At 32.2% G+C, this 24,523-nt stretch overlaps 2 protein-coding genes across 8 annotated transcripts; one reads left to right on the top strand and one right to left on the bottom strand.

Annotated features, from left to right (window-relative positions):
• Nucleotides 1–5,455: 5,455 nt before the first annotated feature.
• LOC107416284 (phosphatidylinositol 4-kinase gamma 5) lies at nt 5,456–9,834 on the top strand. 6 transcript variants are annotated; one of them, XM_016024765.4, is made up of 3 exons: nt 5,456–5,835; nt 6,581–6,634; nt 7,301–9,834. In XM_016024765.4, the coding sequence occupies exon 3, from the start codon at nt 7,544–7,546 to the stop codon at nt 9,464–9,466; it is 1,923 nt and encodes a 640-aa protein (XP_015880251.1). In that variant the 5' UTR covers nt 5,456–5,835; nt 6,581–6,634; nt 7,301–7,543; the 3' UTR covers nt 9,467–9,834. The 6 variants fall into 6 exon arrangements, with proteins under 6 accessions (XP_015880251.1, XP_048328352.1, XP_015880252.1 ...); XM_048472395.2 differs by having other exon boundaries at nt 7,288–9,834; XM_016024766.4 differs by having other exon boundaries at nt 6,555–6,634.
• LOC107416519 (calcium/calmodulin-regulated receptor-like kinase 2) lies at nt 9,443–15,644 on the bottom strand. 2 transcript variants are annotated; one of them, XR_007240483.2, is made up of 10 exons: nt 15,280–15,644; nt 13,879–14,269; nt 13,010–13,163; nt 12,333–12,459; nt 11,999–12,084; nt 11,846–11,917; nt 11,301–11,504; nt 10,907–11,200; nt 10,597–10,707; nt 9,443–10,349 (listed from the first exon to the last, which is right to left on the bottom strand). XR_007240483.2 is itself a non-coding variant. In XM_025072701.3 (9 exons), the coding sequence occupies exons 2-9, from the start codon at nt 14,202–14,204 to the stop codon at nt 10,690–10,692; spliced, it is 1,281 nt and encodes a 426-aa protein (XP_024928469.2). In that variant the 5' UTR covers nt 14,205–14,269; nt 15,280–15,644; the 3' UTR covers nt 10,425–10,689. The 2 variants fall into 2 exon arrangements, 1 of the variants encoding a protein (XP_024928469.2); XM_025072701.3 differs by lacking the exon at nt 9,443–10,349 and having other exon boundaries at nt 10,425–10,707.
• Between the last annotated feature and the right edge of the window lie 8,879 nt (nt 15,645–24,523).

Genomic DNA, 24,523 nt, shown 5'->3' with positions numbered 1-24,523 from the left:
TAAAATAAAAATAAAAAAAAACATGAATTTTACCATTAAATTATCTTTACACGGATATTAAACAACATTTGAAATAAATAAGCTACACATAATTAAGTAAAAAAATAAAAAATAGAAACTAAAATGTTACTTTATTATACCCAAATTAACTGCTAGTTTCTTCATCCTAGGTGACTAAGAAAGTTACAAGATTAATACCATTGAGCACGTTATTAACAACCATACCATAATTCATCTCAACTTCCAATTTTTGTAAACCTATACTTTAAGCTAAAGAAAGGTTGTGATACAAGTACAAAACTTCAACCACATTGCTAAACAAGCTCTCCACATTTACAATAGGATGGAGCAACCATATATATAACATTCCCTATACCAACCATACTAATATATCGAATCAAAACTATACTAATATATAATTATAGATTATATAGTAGATGTAACCAATCGTCTACTGAATAATATGACAAATGTATGATGGAATTTTATTTATCTTTTTTTATATTAAAATGATAAGGTCTGAACTTGAGATTATTATAAAAAAATAATAACTTTGCAAATTAACCATCTTATCCTTGTAGAGCAGTGTTGGAAAATTTATAGCCTTTAATTTCTACATTGCAAAGTTTTTAATGAACATTTATGGTTGTTGAGGACTGTTGTATATACGTATACATATATCTTTCACTTCTGAAAAAAAATTTGGATATAAAAATTTATAGCCTTTAATTTCTACATATACGTATACATATATATTTATAATAATTGTTGTTTAAATAATTACTAATAATTTGGAAAGGAAATAGAGAAAATAATAACAATAATCAATCAAGTTTATATTTTTTAAAAAAATACTTTCTATATAAAATATTTTAATCAATTTGCTATTGAACATAATTTTGAAAGAAAAAATATTTGTTTACTCACCAATGTAAAGGTACTTTTCCTTACTTTGATAATATGTCAAAGTTTTATTTGTCTACTAATTATATGGTGAGTTCCATAAAGATATAATAATCAATAATTAAATTTGATTATTTTAATATATATGTGTCCTACAAACTAATTTTAATAGTTAAAAAATTTTAATCGAGCAATGATAATATGCTTTGTGGAATTAAAAGGAATTCCTCCACACCAGTGTAGACACGAGTATTTAAAAGTTATAATAAATTATCTTCTTTTCCTACCCTTTTCCATTAAATTTGAATATAAAAAAATAGATAAGTTAAAATAGGGATAATGCAGCCATTTCCTTTCCTTCCCTTTCATTATTTATCATTTCCTTTCTATTCATTTTAATAATGAAGCAATTAATTGAATTCATTTCACCCAAAAAAAAAAATATATATATATATATATATATATCCTGTATAAATTGAAATAAATTAAACTTAACGTCCTTGAAGTTGTTTGAAGAAAATGAATTTCAACAATAAACATTACAAGTCTTCATCAAGGAAAACTATAAACGGACAAGATAATCACCATGAATTTGTCTTTTTTTTAGTCCTAGCTATAAGCTAAGATATCATTTATTCATTTATTTATTTTTATGTCATAAGCTAAAGCTATTATGAATTGGATATTTTAATATAAAATTAGGGTAACCAACCTCAAGGCTAGATCTTAGTGATGCATTTGTAAAATCTTTGGTATGTAGAAGGAATAAAATAATTATTCTATAAGATTAACTATTTAATATGTTTTCTATATTAAGAATATCTATTTTATATGAATAATTTATTTATTTATTTTGTTAATTTCATAGGAATATTTATTCTTTTATTTCAAGAAAAAATATATATTAAAAAGCTTAAAAAAAAGATAAATATTCTTATTTTATTTAAAATATTTTTAAATATATATTGATTGTCTTATACTAAAAGTAGAAAAATAATTATAAAATTTGAATTTGAATTAAATTTTACCAAATTAGTTATTTTGGAAATAAAAAGTTTAATCCTTTTGTCTTTTTTTCTAATCAATAATGCTAGAGTTAACTAAAATGTTTATCAAATGATATGATAATATTTAATTAATTTTTTTAATTCATTTATTCATTTAAGGGTTCATTTTTTTCTATATTTAAATTATATTATATGTTAATTAATAATATTTTAACATATATCATTTGATAAATATTTTGATATTTGTAATATTATTATTTTTTTATTTTTGTAAATCTTGAGCTTGCATCCTTTATTTATTTATTTATTTATTTGTTTAATCTTTATCTATGCTTGATCTCTCATCATAGTCTATTTCAAAATCATTTAATCTAATAGTCAAATAAAGGACATTGATTGCGAATAATTTAACATCGCAGATCAATATTTCACTTATACTTTATTAGGACATTAAGATTATTGTTCAACCCATTCAAAGAGAATGTAACCCTTAATTCCGACCTCTTGGTATAAAAGAATTTTGATTTTAATTACATTTTAGGAGAAAATGGTTTTGAAAATAATTTTGCAATTGCACTTAGTTGGAAATACTAAATTGCTTACATACTTTTTTAAAAAGGATTAAGCCACCGTAGTCCTTAAAAAGAATTTGATTATTTGTTTAGAAAATTTATCATTGAATTATGAAAACTTGAAAATTTAAAATTTTGGATAATTTATTTGAGAATTTGAACTGTACATAGTGTTGGATTAGGCTGCATATGTATCATTTGTGAAATCAAGTTGACCATAGTTCATAGAAAGATTTTGGAAACTTTTGGAATTTTGAAATTTGATTGATTTTATAACTAAAAAAAAATATTCACTTGGGTTATTTGATTTGAGAAGATTTTTTTAAAAGAATAATTTTATTAAGTTTTAGGCTAAAAGACTTAAGCATCACAAGAACAAAAAGACATCCAACTAGACAAATCTCGATCATATGGAATCATCTCTTAGCATTTGTTTGATTATTTTTAATTTTGTAGAGATAGTCAAGTAATCAATCATATAATCATCCATTAGCATTTCTTTGATTATTTTTAATTTTGTAGAGATAGTCAAGTAATCAATCATATAATCATCCTTTAGCATTTCTTTGATTATTTTTAATTTTGTAGAGATAGTCGAATAATTTTTAAATTGCTAAATTTATTATTTGACGACACTTTATTTGGGTTGAATTTTATGCCAAGTAATAAATTCATAGTTAATCATTTAAAAAATAATTTTACTTTTATTAATTAAATTTTAATAGTCATTAATTTGATATGACTATTAATTTTAAAAGTCATTTTTGGATTGTTATTTAATAATCTTTGTACTTTTATTGGACTATTAAAATATTTAACCATTAATATTCTTCTAAATTAATTATATATTTGACGTTTGATTTAATTGTATGCCAAAATGAATTCAACTGGCAACTTTGGATTTTGATTGGTAGAAAGCTAATTAAAACCAAATTAAAAAGTCTGTTTGATTTATTAGACAATTTAATTTAATTAAAACAGTCCTAAAATCCGATTTTAATAATCTATAATGTTTAATTAGATTTTCAGATTATAGTCCATTAAAATAATAGATTATTTTGTTTTAAGAACCCATTTTATTTAACTGGATTATTAAACTTAAAATTTTAGATTAAATTACTATTTATTTAAAACTTATTCTAAAATAACATCCGATTGATTTTTTAGTATTTAACCGTAAATAAATCAAATTACCTTAAATTAATTAAGCAATAATTTAAAAGGTAAAATTGAATTTGGGAAAACATTCCATAAGACAGATAAAGAAAGTCATTTGCATAATAGGCTCACTTTAAATAAAATCCATTATTTTATTGGATTTTAAAAGTGGATTAAAACGGAAATAAAAAACTGAAATTTTCTTCTTCGATAGTTTCCTTTTTTTACTTGGTCCTTTGAAATTTTTTTGGTTTTTATCTTTTTTTTTTAATTTAATTTTCCTTCCCTGATTGCCATTTATCCATTTATGCCCAAAATGCCAAAACACATAATTTCATATTTGAAGATTAATATTTTGAGGACTTTGACAATTATTTGGTAATTTACAAAAATTGAATATTTTTGGAGATTGAATCTAGATTATTTTTTAAATCCTTCAACACTCATATAGGTAGGTTAAAGTAATTTCTCTATCATTGACCATAATAGAAATGTCCTAAGATTAAGGTATTGGTAAAAAAAATATATATATATATATATATATAGATATATATAATTTAGAAAAGAAATAAATTCATAAGTATCCACATAAGCGTAAGATAATTCTTAGATCATTGATCTTCACAGAAATATCTTAAAATTAAGACACTGACAAAGAATATCAATCCATCATAATCAATAGGTCGAAAGTAATTCTTAGTTCATTAACTTTTATAGATCACTTTAGAATTAAAGTATTGTTAGAGAATATAAATTTACAAACACCCATAAATCTAAGGTAATTATTAAATTATTGATTTTTATAGGAACACATTATGATTTCTAAGTTATTGACCTTTATAAGAACATCTTAGGTTATTGAGCTTTATAAGAACAACTTAAGATTAAAGTACTAGATTATTAACCTTTATAGAAACATTTTAACCTTTATAGAAATGTTTTAAGATTAAAGTACTGATAGGAGAAGAGAAGAAAATTCATACAGAAACATATATATATATATATATATATATATATATTTAATCTCTTTCTTCTAGACTATACATTCTTATTACTCCAATCTCATTATGATCTTTCCCTTTATAAATAGGGAAGGGAGATGCAAAGAAAATAATTTTAAATTTCAGTTTAATTTTTATTTGTAATTTAAATTTTAATAAATTTTCAAAATCTTTTATCTTTTTAACTAAAAGCTCTAAATATGAAATTTAATTGGGATAACTAAATTCGCATAAATATCTCTCATTATTTATTTTGAACTTTATTTTCTTTTTTTAGAAATATATATATATATATATATATTTTTTTTTATTTAACAGACATATCATTTAATATAGCATGTGGGAGTCACATTTTTATTATTTTAAATTATGCGTTGCACATGAATGGAATGAGTTTTAATATTTATGTGTAAATTATGTACCATTAAATGATATATTATATATTATAACCATTAAATGATTTTAAAAAGAATTAATCCAAATTAAAAGAATTTTATTCTTTCAATAGACAGGATACAAAAAACATAGGAAGGTTATCTAGGCCTCATTACCTTCAAAATACAATAAGGATTTTATTTTCTATTTAATAAAATGTATTATAAAAAAATAAAAAATAAAATAAATGTATAATGAGTGTAATGGGTTCCAGACTTCCAGATCCTTCATCTGGAGGCAGAAAGACAAAACGGCCCCTTTGTATAAAGTTTAATCCGGGACCCAGAAAGAGAAGTCCATAGAAAGCGAAGCCCAGACCAAATTCCACCACGTCATGGTAACTAGCGGCAGATACGTTCACGTGTCAGAATCAGCGCGCGCATAGTATCAGTTCGGGTACTGAGTTCGAACAAAAAAAAAAAAAAATAAAAAAATTTATTATTAGAAAATTAATAAAAATGAAATTTTAGGAGTGATCGTTAAACCCCTCCGCTTCTCGCGAAAGGGAGTTTAAAAAAAATGGTTTGGAAATGTCTCCGAAAGCGGGAGAGTATCATCAGATAACTGATTTATATTTTTTTTATTATTATTATAATCAATCATCACTTCATCGCTCAATCTCAACCCTTCCTCACTCTCCTCCTTCAATCTCCGCCGTCCATCCTCGATTCCATCCCAACTCATCGGCGGTGGCTCCCCGGAAGGCTCCGCCGTCCGATTTCTGATCTCTTTCTCTTTCTATATGCATCTCTCTCTCCGGTGAGTCTACACCCTCGCTTTTATTCCCAGTTTTCGCATCACGATATGTTTTTGCTTCTCTGGTTTTCAGGCATAAATTTAGCTGAGAATTTTCTTGCATTTGATTTTTTTTACTTTTGGTTCTTGGACAATCGCCGAATTTATTGGATTTTTTTTTTTTTTTTTTGGTTTTTATTCTTTGAGATCTTGTTTGATATATTGATGATTTTACGGAACAAGTAGAAAAATTGTGAATTTCATGAAAAAGGTGTTAGTGATGGACTTGTATTGCATGGGGAATGGATGTATTAAAATATATTTGTTTGAACTATATATATATATATATATATCTTTACTAGATATGTTTCTATTGGGTATATTGCGATTATTTTGTTTACTTTCATTTTCCTCATCAATTTGTCCAACATTTTTTGTTTAATTAAAATTCGAATTTCTTAGTTGTTATGACGTATAAATTTGTGTGTTGTCTATGCCCAAAGTGGCAACTAGAGCGTAGAGGAGTTTATAATAATAAGTTTTTAGTTTAAATAAGCATGGCCGATTTCCAGTGTGAGAATTATTAAGTTTTTGTTTAATTAGTTGACACTTTTATTTATTTGTTTATTATTATTATTATTATTATTATTATAGCTGGGTTATGCTTATGTAGTTTTGATCTATTAAATACTTATTTCGAAGAGATTTTGGAGATGCATATCGCATTTACTTTGCTTATGTAGTTTCTGGCATGGTTACATGATGTTAGCTTATTGCAAATTGTTGGACTGTACCGATCAGATTGGTTACCCGAATGATAAAGGTAAGTTTGTTAGAAGTATTTAGCAAATATACTGTATTTTTACATGTATAATTATTAGATTATGACCCATATCTTCACAGTAATTGATGTTGAGAAATTACTTGGAACTTTCACGAAGTGATTTTGCTTCTTTGATTTTTGACCTAGTTGGATAAGAAACTGAAAGTTGATGCTGATTTGGATTGTAATTAATGCACATTGATTTGGTTGTAAGGACTTACAGAGTAAAAATAAAAAGAGAATGCCGGGATTTTGTCTAATTCCTGAAGTATGATGCTTCATTAGACTTTAGTTTACTATTTTTTTCAGGCTAAATGGCCTTTTCGATTCATAGGCAATTTTACATCTAAAGAAAAAATTGTTTTCCACTATTATTGTGAATGCTTGTCTTTTTTTTCCTTTTGGGACTTCTTAAAGAATTCATTATCACAAGGCTAATGCATGAATATGTATCATATCACATTTGTCATCGAATGACTGACATTTCTCCAAGGGCAAGTCTCTTCGTTTCCTTCAAAATGTGTCCGGGGGGGAAAACGAAGGACTTTGTTTCATGGGAAAATGTAAAAAAAATATATATCTATATATGCGTCTTTTCTTTGTGAATCACTCTATGCCAGTGAATTTATTTAGTTATTTCAATTTTCTAATAGCCAGCATTATCAGGTGGCCTATCAGATGTAGCAATTTTACCAAGTGTTCTGCTCTGTTTACCATCAAGGCTGTTTCAATGTGAGAATCAGGGACGCACGTTGTCTTCTTGGTTGATTATGATCTTTTACGTTAAAAGTAATTATCTCCTACAGTTAGTGCCAGCTTTTGGGTTTGGCGTCTGCTTGAGAGAGAAGCTCTCTGCTGCTGGCGCCTTTATTGCTGGCCTTGGAGTTTGCCACTTCTCCTCTTGTTTACATGTCTCCTGAGGTAGACAACCTTGTACATAATCAAATGGCGCTTGCAACCTTGAAAGGACCTCTTAGTGGTGAGTGTTGTGGGAATAAGAGAATGGAAAGAAAACCTTCTGGAAGAAGGCGTGTGTTTGTGCAGACTGAAACTGGCTGTGTTTTGGGTATAGAGCTAGAGAGGAGTGACAATGTGCACACAGTGAAGAGGAAATTACAGATTGCCCTTAATGTCCCAACTGAGGAGAGCTCATTAATATGTGGTGACATGGTGTTGAGGAATGATCTTAGCATTGTTAGGAATGATTCTCCACTTCTTCTCACTAGGAATTTCTTGCACAGAAGCTCTTCTACCCCATGTCTCTCACCTACTGGGAAGGATCTTCAACAGAGGGATCAGAGCTGTCCAATTGAAATATTAGGATACTCAAATCAATATGCTAGAATAAAAAAACTGGTTATGGATATTGTAACAGCAATAAAGAATGGTATTGATCCAGTTCCTGTTTGTAGTGGTCTTGGAGGTGCATATTATTTTAAAAATTGTGATGGTGACAACATTGCAATTGTGAAACCAACAGATGAGGAGCCTTATGCCCCAAATAACCCAAAAGGTTTTGTAGGCAAAGCAATTGGACAACCGGGTCTGAAGCGCACGGTGCGAGTTGGGGAAACAGGTTTCCGAGAAGTTGCAGCTTACCTGCTTGACTATGACCATTTTGCTAATGTTCCCTCTACAGCCCTTGTCAAGGTCACACACCCAGTATTTAATGTTAATGATGGGGTAAAGGGTAACATGAAAAGAAACTGGAAGCAGGTTTGCAAGATTGCATCATTGCAGCAGTACATTTCTCATGATTTTGATGCCAGTGATCATGGGACTTCTAGCTTCCCTGTTTCTGCTGTGCATAGAATAGGGATACTAGATATCCGGATTTTAAATACAGACAGGCATGCAGGAAACCTTTTGGTGAAGAAGCTTGATGGGGTTGAGAATTTTGGTCAGGTGGAGCTTGTTCCCATTGATCATGGTTTTTGTCTCCCAGAAAGCTTGGAGGATCCATACTTTGAGTGGATCCATTGGCCACAGGCTTCAATTCCATTCTCTGAGGATGAGCTTGAGTATATAAACAATCTTGACCCTTTTCGAGACTCCGAAATGCTTAGAATGGAGCTGCCTGTGATTAGAGATGCATGCCTGCGGGTCTTGGTTCTTTGCACTATTTTCCTCAAGGAAGCAGCAGCTTTTGGTCTCTGTCTTGCTGAGATTGGTGAGATGATGAGTAGAGAGCTTCGGGGCCATGAAGAGGAGCCAAGTGAACTTGAGCTGTTATGCATGGAGGCAAGGAAAATTATAGAGGATAGGGAAAAATACAATTTCGAGGTGAATGCAGTAGACAAGGAGGAGTTTCAATTTGACATAGATGATGAGGTAGAGGATTTGGATAGAGCTTCGTACCTGGAAGAGGACTTAGCAATTGAAAAAACTCTCCATTTTAGATCGAGAGTTGAAAATGGAAGAAATTTACTTGCTAAGCTAGAGGAGAATGAGGAGGAGGCTGAAGGGAGTGAAGGGGATAATGTGCCAGCAAGTTTAGATGAGCATGTTGGTCTTGTGCGGAGTCGTACCTCATATATGTCAAAACTCTCCAAGTCTCTGAAGAACACCAATATTGGAGAGAAGAGCTGGCGGCATGCTGGTGCAATGCAGAAGAGTGGGTATGTGGGTGGCATATCATCTGGAAACAGAAGTGTAAATGAGCAGCTTCCTGCAAGCAGTAGTTTTGTGAAGCTGGCAGATATGAATGAAGAGGAATGGGTGCAATTTCTTGACAACTTCCAGAGATTACTGTACCCTGCCTTTTCCAATCGCAAAGCAGGGAATGTCTATCAGAAGCAGAGGCAGAGACTTGGTACTTCATGCCAGTTTTGAGTTGATATTAACAGATATCAAAATTATAAGAGTATTTGTAGCCTGTAGGAAAATTGGTCCCATGAAGAGAGGATGATCTTTGCAGGAGAATGGACCGTATTAGGAGGAGTTGGGAGTGACTTGGGAATAATACTATCCCCAGATAAAACAAGGTTGAGATGCTCTTGCCATTGTTGGCCGGTTAGGGATGAGAGCCTTCTTTCCATTTGTTTATAGTATTACTTTCTATTCTACTCTTCTGCTTTTATGTATTAGGGGATGTTAAATAAAGCCGAAAAAGGGAATGTAAGGAGAGAACTACAGAATCTATGTATATAAACTCTTAAAATGTTGGATAAACTATCTACAAGCTTGCTTGTGTTTTTGCATCCTTTTTGTTAGGTGATGATGAACTTCTTCTGTTGAACATATATTTTTTTCACTATCATCACGTAGTGCTATTGCAGTTTTTTCTAAAATCAACAAATGATGTAGAAATAGTCCTCATTTATTAAATTCTGGTTCAATTTTCTATTTTACCCCTTTTCGTTTTGGGTTTTTTTATCTATATCCTTGTGAACTAGCAGGGTATGGTTTATGATTACCAGAAAAGAAAAAAGAAAAAGAAGAGAAGAGCATGGTATGTTTTATCATTGAGAAATTGGGTCAGGCGTGATCTTGTTCTGTCGTGCTTGGAAGTTTCTGAGATTTATTTTAATTTTTGGGACAATATCTGAGATTTACCCTATAAAATAATATTGCAAGTTGTCAATATTATTATGATTGGTATAGTGTTTGACATGTCTGGACCACACTTTGAGGAACTAAAGAAATGAAAAACATTGCCAGAACTGGCGAAGTAGGAAGTGAAGGAATTCTCTGAGCTGGGTTTTGGAAAATATCCCTACAGATTTCATTTGCAACTCTAAAAATTACTCTCAAGACCCAAAAAAAAATAAAAAAAATAAAGAACAAGAGCTGGATTTTAAATAACCAACCAAGGCTTAAACAAAAAATCAACCAATAAGTAAGCCAGTAATTATATCTCAGGTGAAGGCTTAAACGAAAAATCAACCAATAAAAAAGCAAGTAATTATATCTCAGGTGAAGAGTGCGCAGTCTGTTAATTCCAAAAACAATGCAAACCAAACCTGTAGAAGGATGTCAAACGTCATTAAGTTTGAGAATGAGAAGAGGTTGCTTAATTTGACTGTAATCTCTCCAAGCCGAAGTAGGTTTTGTTTCTATGATTCTTTCAAAATCTGCAAAAGCTCATTGATCATTGGCATTACTTCTTATACGGTGTATTCCATCAAAACAGTAGTCTAACAAAAGAGGTTGGGAGGGAGGAGGTGAGAGCTAAAAGAAAACAACATATAATTTCTATGCAGTAAAGGAAAAAAAGAGACCCAAAAAAAAAAAAAAAAAAAAAAAAAAAAAAAAAAAGGGTGATCATGCTACCACTCTTTCTTTAATGCTGGTCATCAAACTCAACTCCACCTGTTGATCAGCTATTCTGCTCACTGCTCGTGAATAATCTCCACAGGCCGAGGACATGGTATCTTCTTTCGTGAGGCGTCTCTGTTTTATCTTCAAAATAGCCTGTGAAACTTCTCCTATTGACGGTCTCTTTCTTGGTAACTTGTGCAAGCACTTGTGAGCAATGCTAGCTAGCCTCCTTACTTCTTCAAGGTTGCATTCTCCAGCTAATTTCTCATCAAGGATTTCATCAACACCATCATGACTCATACCAGCCTTGGGAAAAGAAAAGTATTATACGTTTAGGGTCAGAAAAGCTCAGTAATCCAAGAAATTAAAAAACCATGGTCTGCACTGCTGAGGGTAAAAAACTCACTAGATTAATGTATTCCATTAGGTTTTGCTGCGGGTGGATGGCTGTGATAAGTTCGAACATGATAATACCAAAACTGTAGATGTCACTCTTCATTGTGAACTTGTTTGAGGATATGTACTCTGGGTCTATGTAGCCGTATGTTCCTTTAAGGCCACTATTCCGGCCGTCAAATACCTCTTCCTTTGACAATCCAAAATCAGCAACCTATCAAGTGCACACTGGCAAAGGTCAATCACTGGAAAACTAGAGAACACTGCATCCACAATTAACTGCCATGTATATGCAGGTATGAACACATAAATTAGTAGAATTGCAAAAATTATTGTTGATCTTTTTGGTAATTATATTATTGTTGATTTGTTATTATTATTATTATTATAGTGAATATTTTCATCAACCAAGCATTCATTTGTATTTTTCTCATCAGTAAGGACATTACAACCTTACGTAGAGATTAGTGATGATCATATTTACTCTACATTTTGCAATATCTAACTAGTCAAAAGATGATACTGATCTAAAGGCAAGTTTGAATATTATCATACCTTGGCTCTCATTGACCGGTCTAACAATATATTAGCAGATTTTAAATCCCGATGTATGACAGGTGGCACTGCCTGTTAAAAGAAAAATCAACATAAAACAATTAAGCAGAAATGCCTTTCACCAAAAATCCAAGAGTATGCTTCTGAACATACCCCTTCATGAAGGTACTCGATTCCATGTGATATATCAAGAACAATTTGGAGCCTTTCATCCCAGCTCAAAATTCTTTCTTTTTCACCTGTGTGTACATAAAACAGGACAATTCTTAGAACAACTACAAATCCAATACAATGATATGCCACAAAGGAAAAATCCAATCTTATGAAAAAGAAAACTACATAAGAACCTCTGTAAATGGTATTTAGCTGACTATTCAATATAGTTCTAAGCAAAACATGTCTTTAAATTCCAATTTTCACTTGAGATTTCTTTTCCTAGCAAAACAGACCATAAAGACAGAGACTTAAGGGGCTTCTCTGGACTTACCATAAAGAAGGTTTGCTAAGCTTCCATTACTCATGAACTCATAAATTAACATATGCTGTCCTTTTTCAACACAATAACCAACCAGATTCACCAGATTACGATGATGCAGCCTTCCTAGCAGAGATACCTGTAGCAAGAGCACACAGTTATGAATCACCATTCACCATATAGGTATTGACACAAATATATGCAAATAACATAGATGATGCAATCTTGTGCAAGGTGGAATAAAGTGAAAATCTATAACCTAGTTTAAAATACTAATATAATAGCGATCCAGAATACAAATTGGGAGGAAGCATAAGCCTCAATAGGCCACACTATTCTCCCTTTTATATTCTATCTAGTATCGAACTTCATGAGTAAGTATTTTGGCAACATTTCATTTGGATGAATTTTCAAGATATTACAACATTTAGGCATAATTTTACCATTCATAGTGTTATCATCACATTGATAATCTCTTAAAACAATTCAGATTCTCATTGTAAAATACAGAAGTATTCCTGGGTTATTTTGAATCTGACTCCAGTAGTGCAGTCTCCTTAAAGTCCATTCAGTGACATCATTTTAAACTTAAAATTTCACCTTCCTTATTTCTTTGGACCAAAAGAAAATAAAGAGCTTTCATCTATGTTCTATGTATTAGGAATAATTTAATATTGTGTTACTCGTACCTCAGTTTGGAACTCTTTTTCCCCCTGTTTAGAATTAGAAGCAAGCACCTTCACAGCTACTACCTCTCCAGTCTGCATATTCGCTTTATACACAGGACCAAATGACCCTTGTCCTAAAATAGTTGTGAAATTTTGTGTAGCTTTCTGTACATCCCTGGAAAGTATTAGATGAACCATATAGCCTATCAACTCAATACTTTTACAAATTTGATTATGCATTTGATATGTTTTGCTTTCTGTCTGAGCTCGTGAAATATCATATACATGAAGGAGAGCACGTATTTAAGAAAGAGAAATTAGAAAATGTTTCATATTTTTGGAATAAATAGGAAAAAATTGGTGCTTGGTTCCCTTTAAAATGATTAGCTTCATGCTACTTGAAGGTAAATATATATACAACATGAAAGGCAACTATAATTAAACACTTTCCCCAAACAAAAAATTGTTAAGAGTTAGGTAAATACACTTCAGTTTCAATTTAATTAATTTTGGGTTTGCTCACTGCTGAAAGAGTTCCACCTTCAAGTCCTTGTTCTCAACTATTCCTTTTCTGATGAGGTCTCAACTTTTAATATATTCGTTTCTTTAGGGGGTGAAAACGAGGTATGGAAGAACCTTCATTGCAGAGACTTGATCATACAACTTTGTCTCATGTGACCCTCTTATTCAAAGAAATGCCTAAATAATGTATTAATGGACTCAATGGTTGACAAATACTTTTAAAATATGAATCCATAACTGTAATGGAAAGAATTGTTGGCGACAGAAGAATCAAAAATTCCTGTAGTATGGAAAACATTGATATACCACCCAAAAAAAAAAAAAAACAAAAAAAAACTCAAGCTCATGAAATTCAGATATATACATACTTGTATGAGTATCTAAGTATGCCTGATACAGAAGTAAACCGATCTTTGTTATGATGGTTCCACCAGGATGACAGCGAATTTTTGTGCTGGATCTCTGATACTTGAATGGGTACTGGATTTGAGAGAGATGCGCTAAAGTCAGTACTCGTACCAAAACCATTTGTGCGTATAGGAAGAGCTGTTACACTACGCTCATTTGCACATCTTCGAAGATGAGCATGATTTTTATACCACCTTATGCCATAAAAGATGAGCAAAGCTACCAAAAGACCAAGTGCTAAGCCAACAGAAATGCCTATAATAACTAGATCAGCTTTATGAGCCATTCTTTGGTCTCTTTTGAAATCTTGACAATGAAAACATCTTGCAAGGAAAACGTGCCACAGGTTTTCTGTCATAAGATGAACATATACATCATTATTTTATATATCTGTATCTAAAAATAATGGACTACAAGTCTCCCATGACAATTCAAACGGCTTCTCCTTCTTGTCGTGGTAGAAAAAAGTATTTTCTTTCAGATAAATTGCAATAGTTGAATAACAAAGGAAACACCAAATAAAAAAATAATAATAGATAATCCTGAAAAAAGCATCACGCTCAATAATCAAGTGGTGACTACAATATATGATTATTGATGAAAATACAAAATTTTCACTCGCAGCAAATAAAGCGAAGATACATATAGTTGTTCTGACTTTCAGTGATACAAATGTATAGGAACCATCGAGCCAGCTAATGGTGAATAAGCATTCATTATAACATGTTGCGTAGAACAACTTAAACATATCCCAGAGAAGAAATTTCAAAATGGAACAAGGTAACCCTTATAGATACATTTTCAAGAATAACCCAGAAAGTACATAATTGTAGAACTCGTAAGTTATTAAATTGTAGTCCTTCGAGTATGGCAATTTTTCATGGGAAACCAAAGAGAGAGAGAGTTCAGATATTTCCGGGATCTGATTTTGGTTCATTCACTATCTAAAGTCGTTTTAATTCTTTAACTTTTCAAGTCACTACCTACTTCTCAAGATGTTTTGGTTCTTCTCTTTATCTGTATCTGTTTACATTGGCAACAATCCATTGTATGCAGAAGTCCATATAAATTCTAAATTCTAATATCTTCACTTGCAACAGAAACAATAATTCTGCAAATATTCAATTTAACAAAATCAAATTAAGCTTCAAGTGCAACCCTTTATTACCATCTAACATCAAAATCACAATAACGATTAACATAACAAAATCAAAAGTTTAAAAGATAAAAAAAAAAAAGAAGGGAATTCCATAAAACACCCTAAACCCAGAACCAGAACATACCAAAGGTCACAAAAAGCATAAAAATTCTGAAACCAACAAAGACCTATTAACTTGATGATCAACATCTCCATAACTTACCAGCAGAAAACCCAACATAATTCGAAGGCCATTTTCCCCAACTCTGTCTCTCCTGTTATAGGTCAAGAACGATGACTCAAAAAAGCAGACACTAGACCCTTCCTCCGGTTCATAGGCGAAACCACACAAATAGAGAAGGGCAAACATTAACAAGTAAAAGACAAAAACTGAAAACAAAGAAATTAAAAAATAAAATAAAATAAAAGTTTCCTACTTGGGGTCATTTGTAGCATAGTGGAATAAAGAAACTTGGTTTTGTTGGGATTAAAGTGAGAAATGAGACCCGGGTTGGGCAAAGGAAAGCCGGTAAATGAGAAAGACTATGGTCGCCTTTGGCCGTACATGGCTTTGTTGGACTTAGACATATCCGCCTTTCAATGTTTTATAACTTTATACTTCTTTTTTGTTTGATTGGGTCTACAACAACAACAAATCCAATAAAGATTTTTCCAATGCTTACGTAAATCCCATTTGTCTTGGTCGTCGGATTTACGTTAACTAATTGTTATTTACCAACTTAGACATCCCATCTCATCTCATAAAGATTGGATTTTTGGAGTCTATGGTTTTGTTTCAGGGAATGCAAAATTATAGGCATTTCAAGCGATGGCTTTTCTCATCCGAAACAGTAGAAAGTTGAATTAAACAACGGACCAATTGAGAATTTGCTGGTGAATTAGACTATGATAGAAAAATGAAGGAGACAGAATATAATTACTTTTTGGGCAACGAAAATTTTAATTAATATGGCAACCTTTAATTTACCTACTCTATTAAGTTTTCTTTTAAGTTTTGCTTATATTGGTTGGTTAGATTATTTAGTGAAATCTAATATTAAGGTTGGTTGACATGCTTTGAGTTGATATTTGATCCAACTTTTGAAACATGTTTCCATTTTCAAAATATTAAAAATGTATTCCTTAACTAGTTATAACCTTGATTCAATCAGGCTCGATGATAAATTTCCTCACTCAATTTATCAAAATTTTTTTTTTATCAACTCGTGTATATACCATTTTATTATTATTTTTTTCTTTCCTTCAAGTTTTCTCTTCTAAATTAAGGAGGTTTTAGAATTAATCAGCAGAATATTATTGATAGATTCCATTTGTAAAATACTACATTTCTTTGTCTGATGGGCCAAAGTTTGCTTAATAGTACATGTTTTTCACACATTAAACATAGCATAGCATTGTTTCATATAGACAACAATATTAAACTACAATTTTGGCATAACAAAACTTCATTATGGTGATTTTAATTCAAAACCTTACAGGAGTGAGCATTACCACCATGCAGTCCTTGCAATATTGAGATCGCATTTAACTTCATATATATGTATATTAGTTAAGTATAAAATTAACTTAATTTAGAAAACTATCTCATTGGGATAGTTTAAATTGGCAATAACCACTTTTGAATTATGATAATTCCATATTTTGCACTCAGGCGTTAAAATCTTTCTTTCCAATTTTATTAAAAAATACTTGATTTAGAAAACTTGAATTGGTAGGTCTGGATATTAATAATATCTATAATGATATATATTTATGTGTGTGTATGATAAATGTATATTATATATGTGGTAAAGGGGCAGGTACCTTAGGGCCAAGGCTGCTAGAGTTGATGTGCATGTAGTTGACTAGTTCTATGGGCTGGAAATTCATCTACATATATGGTCCCCCAGCTATCCACCTGTAAAATAAAAACATACGGAGTTAGAGACACATACAAATCATAGCATAAAGGTTATACCATACAAATCATAGCATAAAGGCTATACCTTTTGCAATCATATGTTCTTTCACCATTCAATTTGCATGAAAAGAAAATCAACTTTAACATTTAATTTTTGAATATAGGAGCCACATGGATTCAATTAAATTTCTGATTTTTTTTTTTTTTTTCTGAAGACCGATCTCGGCCCATGAAGAAAATTGGACAATGGTGTATAGAGACTTTTCTGTAGGTTGAATTTAGAAAATGTCTTTTCAACCCACTAGTTTCAAACCACTAGTCCCAAAAAGCCCAAAGCTCTAAAATAATCATTTTTTTTGGGGGAATTTGGCCCAATATCCTCATAGGGACGAGGTTAACGATTTTTGCCCCCTCATTTAATATCTTTTTTGTTCTACCCCTTCAATTTTTGATAATCCCAAAATACCCTTATATCCAAATTAAATATTTTTATTCATTTTTTTTTCTATGTTTTTTTCTTTCTTTTCTTCAACCGACTTTTTTCTTCTCCTTATAATCAATATCCAGCCCATTAGGAGCCCTCTGTTTCCTTTCGCATCGGCCGGATTGTAAGCTTGGAGACTGTGCATTTTGAAGGAAATTGTGAAGAGGCGACTCAGAGAGAAAACTACAGGGTTCTAGAGAGCCCTAGGAGCAGAAGCAGAAGCAACAGGTAGGCAACAGCGAAGTAGGAAAGCATGAGGCTCATTCGATCAATCACTGGTAATCTTCTCCTCTCCATTTTCAAATTCTTAAGCTTTTCCCCAGACATTTTCTTACTCGTTTCGCTAATAATGAAATAGTTTTTTTTTTTAAAATAAATAATATATTTTAGATTGTTATAATTCAGGGCAGCGTAATTTATTGCTGCGAGAGGTGGGACGGCGATACTTCAGTGCGGTTTCAACAGAGGAATACGCAAGCAATGTCTCTGAGTATAACACTGTTATTGGTTCTCTCACCGCGCAGAGAAGGTAGATTCTAATTTTGATTTTCTTTTTGTGGTTTTGGGATTTTTTTTTTTTTTTTGGGAGAGATTGTGAAAGTTGTGTTCTTTTTTTTTTTCTTTTTTTTTAATAACGGTGGTGGTAGGCATTTCTTGCTGAGAGATGTGTATGATGATATGATGCTGGATGGAGTATAGCCAACTAGGGATACATTCCATTCTTTCATCGTTGGAACCATGAAAAGCTCTTGCTTGCAAGACGCTTTCTACTTTTCTGACCAAGTGAAATCCATGGGTTTGGTCCCTGATGTATGTATTTGTATATATATGCTTCTTTTTTTTTTTTTCGTTTTTGTTTTTTTTCACATGGATCTGCATTCAAGATTGGAAATTTTGTATAAAGTTACATTGTGTTTTTTTTTTCTTTTTTTTTTTCCCTAGCTATTACAATGTATTGCTTTGTGTTATAGGTTACTTTATACAATATTTTAGTTTCTTGATGTAGTGCAGATGAACTCTGTCACTGTTGACTCAAGGCCAAAGTGCTTGGTTGGTATTATTTTTTATGGTTACCCTTCTTATTCTAGAATGTATGCAGAAGAAACAAGTTACTACTTTTTCTCTAGGTGATTGATGAAATAGATGGAGCTCTTGGTGATGGCAAAGGTGTTGTGGAGGTTATTCTAAAGATGGTAATTGTGTGTTTTATATTATTATTATTTTTTTGGGTCTTGTGTGTTTTCCATTATTGAATGCTGCTTAGTTATTAAATTTAATTGTCTGCACATTTATTTGTGTTTTAATATAATTGTAGTTATAGTTATTTTATTACTATAATTGCTGTTGGTGATTAAATATAACTGCTTTCGTTGTTATCAGTTATTGTTGTCATGTATAATTCTTGTTTTCCTTAATGTTTAATGCAAACTGTCAGTTATTGCATTTACTTCATTATCAACATGAGAATCATAAGGGAAATTTACTGTTTAAACTCCATGGTTGCACATTCTATACGTTAACAGAAACCTCCATTTCTACCGAGGGTAATATATTCAGCTATGGTGGTTTTTATTTCCCAGTGCTCATTATATTTTTCACTTTTATTTTATGTTGTTTATATAGGTTTCTGCAGATAAGAAGTCTGATACAGGGAAGGAGAATTTTCCAAATGAAGAAAATCATGAAAGTACATAGAAAGTTTATCATTCATATGGAGTTTCCTTTTCATGATTCCCTGGAAAATGGTACTTAGAAAGTTTATCATTCATATGGAGTTTCCTTTTCATGATTCTTTTCATGTAAACTAGATAGTATTTTTTGCTTATTGACAACTACTTGCTTTCTGTAGGGTTCATATATTTGTTCAACCAACAGTTAATCATGTTGTTAGCAGGTGATCCTTGACTACCATGGCTGATGTTTAATTGCTGTGACAATTCCAAGCCTTTCCATTTCTGATTTCATCTGTTTTATAGACATTTTAGATACTTTGTTGCTTTCATGATTTCTGAAATTTCCTTAGAATTTCTGATATGAAGTCAGTGAATGGAAATAGGATCTTTAGATGGAAGACTTAATTATTTTGATTATCCAATTCAATCTTTGGGACAACATATCCACTTGCATACTTACTACTTACAAGACAGTTTGATAATGACTTGCTTTGTGATATTTTTCTTCCTTTGTTGATGTCTAGACCAATAATTCTACTCTTCGCAGTTTGCATATAGCATTTATCGCATATGAGGATAGCTAAGGTCTTCGGTTCTCATTATATTTATTTAAAATTTTTTTGAGGGAACCCTTATTTTATTAAATCAGAGATGCTTTTTTGTCAAGTATTAAAAAAAGTTAGTCATTTTTTTAGGTTGAGATTTAAAACAAAATGCTTTTGTAATTTTCCTTAATTATTTACAATAATTATTTTCTTTGAAACTTGTATGCTAAATATTGTAACTAACTGCAGATATTTCGTTTGCTTTCATCCAGGTATCAAATCTGTCTCCGTTTTAATGGAGGTGCCCCGTATGCTTTTAATGCTGTCACTAAAGTTTGGCATTATACCAATTGTGGTGCCAGTTGGTGTTCGAGATTTTGACATTGATGGGGAACATTGGGTCAATTCGGGATTGATACCAACAGAGGCTTTTGTAGGAGCTGTAATATTTTCTAGGAGCTGTAATATTCTCTAGTTTTTATTCATAAAACACTTGTACAATTTCCTCTTGCTAATTCAGATTTTGTTTTTGGTTTTTGTACATGATTCTCATGTCAATATGATGTGTAAGGATCCAATTTCATTATTAAATTCTCCATATTATTTGATATGTGGAAAAGCAATAAATAAGAAGGATGATAATTTAAATGGATGGTAATTGAGTTCTCAAATATTGGCTCTAGTTTCTGACCATTAGAACTTGTTTGAATGGTATGCATTGAAGTGTAGTTAGTTTTAGATTGTAAAATGTGATTCCCAGCTTGCAAGCTTCTTCCAATCACTTTTACCTGAACGGCTCCATGGTAGTATGTCCAAATGAGAGTTGTTAGGAGGGAATTAATTGTACACTTGTGGAAACTATTTAAATAAATGGATATGAAAGTGTAAAATAAATGTAACAGTTTCCCATTTCTCATCTACCCTCATTTCTCATTGACTATCGAATAAAGTGGAAAATATTAAAACAATTTTTTTGACCATCTCTCATTTCTCATCTACCCTCATTAACTTCTATCCCTCTCTCTTACTCTCCCTGCTACCACATTAAATGAATACTGTGTGTCTTCCTCTCTCTTTCTCTTTTGTTGGTTACGTATTTTTCAGCCTTTCTTTGCATTGACGGACATTGCAGAAAATCCCAAAATCTCTTCAGTTCAGTTCACTCTCCCTGCATACCCCCAACCTTTTGTGATAACAACAAGACTGAAAATCTTCATTGTAGAGCTCATACACTTCAAAAGGATGTAATTAAATTGTACGTTTCTGCAGATCAGAGTTAAAGATTACCTGGTATGTGGATATATATACATAGATATATACATAATTTGGCTTTATGATACTTCTTTACATAATTTTTTTATCATTTATAATAATTTTTTTCCATCTTAATGTTTTGAAATCATGAACTCCCAACAGTAAACATAAATGGCTTAATAACTAAGCCAAAAAATAAATACAATATACTTCATATTAATTTTGTTAAGTGATTTTACGAAAAAAATTTCCTAAAATATATTTTATGTATAGCTGATAGATAAAGTCAAAATCAAATAATGACTTAGCTTAGCACAATACTAGCAGTGAGGAAAAAGTATGAATTGGTACGAACAAAGGACGCGTTATAAACTATAAACAAAAAATTAAATATAATATTATAAAAATGAATCAAAAATGTTTTGTTTGAATTCAGAGAAAGATGATATCGAGGTCAAATTTAGAGCATTAGACCTTTCAATGGATCGATTTAATTAATAAATATATATATATATATATATTAGCCTAAGAATAAGAATTTAATTAGTCAATATTGTATTAAAAAATAACCTTTACATGGTCAGAAAGGGAAAACATTGACCAAATATGAAAACCCGTTTGTCTTCTCTATCCAGCAGCTAGTACCTTCTATCAGCTTTCACAGGGTGTGTTATAAATATAAATATGTGTACAGATATGTATACATTTTTCCCTTATATTGGATTCATTGTTTGTCACGTTTTGACATGATATATAAGTGCAAGTTCTATGTTGGTGCTATTTTATGTAAAACAATCCATAAATGGTTCGAAAATTTCCATTTGAAAATTACAACTTTTGTTTGTTACATACTGTCAGGACCCGTTCAGAATTCCTCCCCGGAACCCTAGACAAGCCCTGATCCCAGAGAAATACCACCGAACCTTCCAACGAAAAATCCGGCAGCACCTCCCCTAAGGGTAGGACTAACCAAAAATTTCCTGCACTGAAAAAACATTTCTATAAACATCCCCTTATTCCTCCCACATTATTACAAGTTGATTCCACAAATTTACAGCACTTCAAAAAATAACAGCAACTCAGTGCATAATTAATACACAAGTGTCCAATACAGTATACAGAGCATTATACAAATAAATATGAAATTAATACAATGACCGACAAGGAAGTAATATAGGATGGAGAGGAAAAAGGAAAGGAGATGCTCCTTGGACTTCGGCAATGAACTGAGACGTCGGGCTCGCCCCGGATGATCAACGTCTCCCAACCTGGACCTAGGGGAACGGAATTTAAAAACGTGAGATGCTAATCATCTCAGTGAGTGACCCTATCTACTGTACAATTATAATACCACGATAATTAAGTAGATAAATAATAATTAATTGGAAATAATATTTTCTCTCAAAACCCTTACGATTCTCTCGGTTGGAAAAATTCCCCTTTTAAAACATTTTCACAAAACCCTTTATTCATAATCCCCGAAAACCAAGGAATCAATTTATTCAACTAAATATCAAATAAAATATAATAAATCAAGCATCCAAAATTTATAATTAAAAGAAATTAATTTATTGAATAATTAAGTAAAGGGAAAATTAAACCAATTTAAAATCCCCATTCAAATAAATACCAAAAATAGCATTAATCATATTCTTAATTCCAATGCAATTTCAAAATATTTATTTTAAAATCCCAGTTCTGAAAATTACTTGATGCACCCACTATATACCAGTGGCGCCAACAGTACCCAGCGTCCCAAGGTATCGCTAGACAGGAGGTTATAGAGAGAAACCGGCATACGGTCGCGTGGCGTCCCACCGCGCCGCTGCAAACAGGTGTCCCGGCCATGGAGGGGCGGCCTACCCTCATCCGATGGCAACCACAGGACAACCCCATAAAATCACCTGTGCGCTACTCACACCCACCCGCGCGCTAATCACATCCGTGTGCACACTAACCATATCACATATAAACAGAACACCAGTACGTGTATGGTGCATCTAAAAATCATAAATCAATACATCTCAAATTTTTCATAAACGTATCGGGTTTATTTCCATCCAATTAAACTCGAAAATTCTCCACAATTTCTATATAATCAACGTCATAAATTCCATGATTTTCAAATCCACCAACTCTCAAATCCACCAATTTAAATATTCACATTTTTTCAATGGCATAAATATTTTTGAAATATAATAAATTAAATCACATAATATTCCACGGGCATAATTATAAAAATTGAAGCCACCAACTTAAACAAATATTTTCCTTGAAATATTTAAAAATTAAATCATGCCCAAAAATAATATTAAAACCACAAGAATTTCATATATAATTGAATTTCACAATCTTCAATACCATAAAATAATTTCCACATGCATAAATTTATATAATACATATTTTCTTTAATCAAAATAAATCCACCAATAATTTCCACAATAAATCAATTAATATCAAAATCACAATGCCTGTATATATCAAATTTCCATAAAAATCCAAATTTCCATAATTTGTCAAAAATCAAAATATGATTTAATTTACTCAAATATGGGCATCAAATTTTCCGCATATAAATCCACTAAATATTTGACACATAGAATATAAATTTCAAATATTCAATTCACACAAAATATTCACAATTTTAATTCCCGAAATTAATTTGAAGGTGGGTCACTCACCTGGAGCACGCAATTAAACCACGATCCACCATGGGATCAATTCCACGACTCACCCGTGCTCCTAGAGCACAATTCACACACAGTCAAATAAATTAATATTTTATTTGGGTAAATAATACCCGGTACCTGGGGGGTTAAATACAAACGTTAACCAAAATTGTCGAATAATATACCGAATCAAAGCTTGAGCGACAAGGATTACAAATCCGGTCTTACTTCCCGGAGATCGGACCGGTGGTGGCCGGAATCTCGCCGGAAAGCTTTCGGGATTCAACTCTTCGATTCTCTCAATCCGTCACGAATTGGTGGAAAAGGACCTCGGATTTGGATTCAGGGGGTCGGAATCAGTGGAGAGGGACCGGCGGTGCAACTGGGTACTCGCTGGAACAGTGACTTCCAGCGAGCCGCCACGGTCACCGGCGGCGGCGCGTGAGGTGGCCGTTGGCTGAGATTTTTGGGGGTTTTGTAGATCAAGGGGAGAGGATTCCAACAGGACCTGCGGTGAGGCAAACGGAGGCCGGACGGCGAAGAAATTGGGGTTTGAAGATTTTCGCCGTCTCGCCGAAAAACGCTCCGATCCCGGCGAGTCGAAGGTCCGGTGGCCGTGAAATTTGGTGGGCAGGCCGGAAATGAGGAGGTGGTAAGGGGTGGCTGGCACGTGTGGCCTGAAAATGGCCGAAAAGGGGTCAAACGGCGGTGGAGGGGAAAATCGCCGCCGAGCTTCGCCGACTCGATCTGGGCGCGTCCGGCGACAGGCGGTCGTGAAATTTTGGGGTTTGGCCGGAAATGGGGAGCCGCTTCCGTCTGGCCGGCGCGTGTAGCAAGGGTCGGCCGGAAAATTTGTCGATTCTGGCGGCTGGTCGTTTCTCTCTCTTTCTCTTTCTCTCTCCTCCCTGAGATTTTTGCCAA

The sequence above is a fragment of the Ziziphus jujuba genome, chromosome 4, assembly GCF_031755915.1.
Source record: "Ziziphus jujuba cultivar Dongzao chromosome 4, ASM3175591v1".
NCBI classification, from domain to species: domain Eukaryota; kingdom Viridiplantae; phylum Streptophyta; class Magnoliopsida; order Rosales; family Rhamnaceae; genus Ziziphus; species Ziziphus jujuba.
This window is presented reverse-complemented; position numbering and strand designations above follow the sequence as displayed.

Bases quoted from the DNA above. Each gene is read 5' to 3' on its own strand.
- LOC107416284 (XM_016024764.4), top strand. From the start codon at position 7,544: ATGTCTCCTGAGGTAGACAACCTTGTACATAATCAAATGGCGCTTGCA.
- LOC107416519 (XM_025072701.3), bottom strand. From the start codon at position 14,204: ATGGCTCATAAAGCTGATCTAGTTATTATAGGCATTTCTGTTGGCTTA. The intron at 12,085-12,332 runs GTAAGTCCAGAG...ATGTACACACAG, and splicing joins CTTAGCAAACCTTCTTTATG to GTGAAAAAGAAAGAATTTTG. The intron at 11,918-11,998 runs GTATGTTCAGAA...TTCTTTTAACAG, and splicing joins TCGAGTACCTTCATGAAGGG to GCAGTGCCACCTGTCATACA.